Raw genomic sequence first — 5020 nt, 5'->3', positions numbered from 1 at the left:
CTTTGCATCTTTTTACCTATGCTGTGTGTAATAGAACAAATATTGAGCTAACTTATGTTACGTATTAAGTTAGTCAAAGTTGTTAGTTAGTTACTTTGTTTACCCGTGCAACGCCAGACATTTACTGAGTAGAAACTAAATATTATCAAATATTAGCAAACTTTAAACTGTCAGTACTCAACTGCCATGACTTGTCAAGAATCCTCTAACAAAGTTACATCCATCATAATGACAATCAATACTCACTTCAACATTGGCTGAGATATAGTGTTGTGGTGGTTGGTGGTGTTGTGGTGAAGAGTGGATTAGAAGAGTTGGGCTTTATTTGAGTAAAAGTGGGTTGGAAGTTGACTGGCAGCGGGTGGCGGGCTAGGCGGTAGGGGTGGTGAGTCGACATGTGTAGTGCAGATGATTATTAATGGTGAGGCGATAGTGATGGTAGTAGAGGGGCAATTGTGATGGTGGCGATGAAGTGAATAGGGTAAATATGAAGTTGTGGTGAAGATGATTTGGTGATTGTGGCGGTGTTTGTGGTGGTTGCGACAGTGGTGGTGTTAGAGGTGGTGAAGCGAAAGATGATGGTGATTGGGATAGTAGAGGTGGTGGTTGTGACAGTTGTTGTGGCGATAGTAGGTGAGTTGGTGGATGGAAAGAAGTGGCAATGGCAGCATCCTCTGGTGGCAATGAAGTGGTGGTTTCATTGGCACCAGTGCCTACAAGTCAAAGAATTATATTTGGTAACATGTAGATATTAGTTAAATTCTTAAAGGCTGGTTCCTATATACGTCGCAAAGCACCGGCGACAGCACAGCTGGTTATTAGCGGTGAAATGGGAACCTACGCCAAGTACCACCAAGGACCGCCAGTAGTTGCCGGCAGCATCGCAATAGTTTCGCACTGCTCAAATTTCGCAAAAACCGCAGGCAAAGCCTTCCCGAATGCACTGTACGGGTAAAAGTCACCATTATAGGAACGGCATGGGGGAGCGAAAATTTTATTTGATCACAAAATTATGTTTACGATATTAATAACGATGTGGCTTTATGTGAACATATGCCAGCGGGCCTGTTACCGCCGGAGTCTCGCAATCGATATAGGAACCAGGCTTTAGTCAGCAATAGAACATGTACTATAATGATATAGGTTGTTTAGCATAAGAACTTACTTGTACAGCTTGAAGGCTGCCACTGCCACTCCTACCGCGGCGCAACCAATTAAAATCTTTGTTACTGTTCCAGTTTGGGCTGGAGATGGTGGCGATGATGGGAGGAGTGGTGCTTTTGAGTATGTTGATGATGGAGATGCAGGTGATGATTTCGATGGTGAAGGTAGATGGGGTGATGGTTTCTTTTGTACTGATCGGGGTGTTGATGAATGAAATTGAGGTGAAGATTTGGAGTGTGAAGGTGGATAGGGTGCTGATTGCATTGGAAGAGGTTGAGATGAAGGAGTAGATGTCGAATCAGGCAGCTCTTCCTCCATCACTGGCCACGTTAAATTTTTTGGCTCTGCTGCCCTCAAAGTAGCTAGATGACCAGCATCTAGCATAAATTGAAGGGCAGCAGGCAGTGGCCAAGTAATTGCTGGCGCAGATTGTCCGGAGGAGGAAGAGCTGCCCTCTTCTTGAGCAAAGAATTCGGGGAGTTCTAAAATGAAATAATACAATTTCAGTTTAAACGTCTTAGATCGAGTTCTATTTGTAACAAAGTTACTTATCGAGTTTCATAACACTCTGACTCAATAGTGAAAGTTATGACAGTTCATAAAAGTTTGGTTGGAGCGGAATGTTAATAGTTGTGTCACCATGAGATGTTCACTTTTTCACCGATTGAATTTGTGGAGAAAGACACTTGCAAATAGTTAATGAATTTATCAAGTCTTATATTAAGGAAATCTTTTAGTTGAGTGTACTGGCCTAGCTATAGCGAGTTTTTAATAAGAATAACGACATCATGACCTTTTATGACTTATTATTACGTAGGTCCTGAGGCTACTCTTTCGAATAAATGTCACTACATTTTATAATTAAATTTGTTGCAGTCTTTTGACTGATTTACTAAGTTGATTGAAGCAGCTGATATCAGTTTAAAATATTTCATATCAACCTAACAAAGGAGGTAGTATGGACTAGAATAAAGTAATCAAATATGAGTCAAAAGCAAGCATTCTTAAGCATTTTTATAATATATATTAAATGTTATGTTTTATTTTACAGACATGTCTTAGACAAACAAAAAATTGGTGAGAAAGGATATAGACATAACAGTCAGATCTTTTGCTCATATGTCAAATGCGTGACTAAATAGTCTCTCATTTTCATGTTTGTTGATTCATTCCACAAACTACAGTTTGAATGATGAAAGGAAATTAATGGGTATGACAACTTCTCATGCGCCATCCGCTTTGGTTTGATTCCAACACAAATTTTTGAACTGAAGCGCCTGATACTAGACTCTTTGTTTTTAAAAGACACATAAATCGCTCCTCTACAGCTCACTGCTCTACTGTCTCTCACTTTAACAATATATCAGTTTAGATGAGGTCCTTATTCCTTTCAGCAGTCGCTAAGTAGTAACTAGCTAAACATCGATTCTAATGTATTTATTTTCACAATAGTTTATGAGTTTCACATCTTTTTATAGTCAGATTATAAACTTATATTGCTTCAAGGAAGAGAAACATTACATCTTTTTTATAGACAGATTATAAACTTACAATATTCCTTCAGTGAAAATGAACATGTATTTATACATTGCTTACCGAAACCATAAGAGGTGTTATCCAGCTCGGCCAGCGAGCTGGATGAGGATAAATGAAGCCCGCCTATCCCGCTGCCAGTCTGTGGTGGACAATCCGCGATGCTCATGATCGAAGAATGATAGCAGTCAATAATAGTTAATAATAATAGCTCAGAATGAAGGGACTCTGTGTAACTCACTGTAACTACTGTGTAACTTCACTGAGAACTACTGAGTGAGTGATGTCATCACATTCCGCTAGAAATCTTAGAATTCCTCAGCCAAGTTTATACTGTTAAGTAATTACACTGATTGGCTGTATGACATGTGTATTTTTCTCCCTTTTACAGCTTGAAGATACCATAAAAACTTTCTCATGTGCATAATTCAAATACATATACATTAATATTATATATACATGAATATTATATATATATACATGTACATGTAAATATATATAAATACATATGAATTATATATCAATAAACCATAAGATATATGTTTATAATGAACATAAATACACAATAAATATACACAATACTAGAAATTTTCCTGTCATACTGCCCACAACCAAAGTGATATTGGAAAAAAGAGAAGGTACTGTTGGTTGAGAAATGCAATATTAGCCGTCAAATGTCACTGCAGTGCAATAGGATAACTGCAATAGTAGCTGCAATGTACTGGTTGTTATTATGTACAACAAACAGCAATAATGAAAGGAAATGATTATCTATATATATATTTTTTTCAAAATCCGTGTGTCGTATGTCGGAAATCCGGCTATAGATCTTAAATCCTTGAAATAAATATTACATACCGACGAAGATTCGATCTCGCACGAAGCCGGGCAGAAGTCTTATGTCTAGCCCACTGGACTAAGGATGTCGCAGTTGTTGGCCAACCAATATAAGGCATTATATCAGAGCTATACCTAACTGCTTTACGTATGACGCGGGTCATAGCATAACGTCACGAGAAGCTGTTCCTCACATTATTAAACTGCCTAATGGCCCTAATAGCAAAACTCTCACCACTTCTCATTATTTATAAGACAAAAAACTTCTCTCATGATATGTAGTTTGAAAGTTAGAATGGCAAATGTGATTATATGTTAAATACAAATTAATTTTCTGTCCAAATATTCTTCTATTACACGGGCAACGCCGGGTGACACGGCTAGTATGTTTATATCTCTCACCTGCAATAAGAGACATGCAATATTATAAGTAAAATGGCAAGCTGCTGTGTAATATATACAGTTTGAAAGTTGGTTGTGTTGAATGCAGAATGGTTTTGACAGCGATCTGTAACCAAAGTGAAAAAATGGTTCATGATCACAGAAACCATGGTTAAGTCGGGTGTGTGAGATTTAGAGTCTACACTAACATAAGGAGAAGATTATCAGTTATTTTGCAAAAAAAAATTTATTCTAGCTTAATTACAGCGGCTTTTATGGTCAATAAACTGAATGCATGTTTACCACTAGCGCGAGAAAATTGTTTTGAGAAAACTGGTATTAAAGTTTGAGAAACGAAAATCAATGCAAAATTTTGTTTACATTTCAAAATGTCATAGCAACCAATATCAAGAAGTTGTGATACTTATCTAGATTTTTGTATTTCTATGCAAAAAATTATGTTGAATTTAAAATTTTAAACAGATTTTACTTGGTTGTCATTGAAATAGATGTATATCTATAAGAAAGTGTAGGCCTATAACTTAATTTTGCAGACACTAAAAATGGCTTGGCAGTACCGCGATATTGGGCACCGCCGTAGCAATGTACTGTGTATCACTACAGATACTAGCTAACACTGAGAACTACTGAGTGAGTGATGTCATCACATTCCGCTAGAAATCTTAGAATTCCTCAGCCAAGTTTATACTGTTAAGTAATTACACTGATTGGCTGTATGACATGTGTATTTTGCTCACTTGTACAGCTTGAAGATACCATAAATACTTTCTCATGTACATACTTCAAATACATATACAGGAATATTATATTTATATACATGTATATGTAAATATATATAAATCAATACGAATTATATATCAATAAACCATATGATATTTATGTATATTGCATATAAATATACAATAAATATACATTATATTATATGCACATTATATATACATGCATATATATACATGTATATATATTCATATTTATAATTCATATACATAAAGTAGATGCCGCACAATTCGTTACAGAGTGCTCAATGATAAATCAGAGCTAAATATTAAAATATGTTTAAGTGGAACTTCACTCTATAAGTTAA

At 36.2% G+C, this 5020-nt stretch overlaps 1 protein-coding gene across 1 annotated transcript; it reads right to left on the bottom strand.

Annotated features, from left to right (window-relative positions):
- Positions 1 to 1161: 1161 nt before the first annotated feature.
- LOC137388294 (uncharacterized) lies at positions 1162 to 2866 on the bottom strand. Its single transcript, XM_068074785.1, has 2 exons — positions 2761 to 2866; positions 1162 to 1646 (listed from the first exon to the last, which is right to left on the bottom strand). Exons 1-2 carry the CDS (start codon positions 2864 to 2866, stop codon positions 1162 to 1164), a joined length of 591 nt encoding a protein of 196 aa, XP_067930886.1.
- Positions 2867 to 5020: the final 2154 nt, after the last annotated feature.

The sequence above is a fragment of the Watersipora subatra genome, chromosome 2, assembly GCF_963576615.1.
Source record: "Watersipora subatra chromosome 2, tzWatSuba1.1, whole genome shotgun sequence".
Lineage (NCBI taxonomy): Eukaryota > Metazoa > Bryozoa > Gymnolaemata > Cheilostomatida > Watersiporidae > Watersipora > Watersipora subatra.
Note: the sequence above shows the minus strand (reverse complement) of the source record. Positions and strands in the feature narration are given on the sequence as shown.

Excerpts from the sequence above, each read along its gene's own strand:
- LOC137388294 (XM_068074785.1), bottom strand. The coding sequence starts at position 2,866 with ATGAGCATCGCGGATTGTCCACCACAGACTGGCAGCGGGATAGGCGGG. Across the intron at positions 1,647-2,760 it reads TAACACCTCTTATGGTTTCG|AACTCCCCGAATTCTTTGCT; the intron begins GTAAGCAATGTA and ends ATTTCATTTTAG.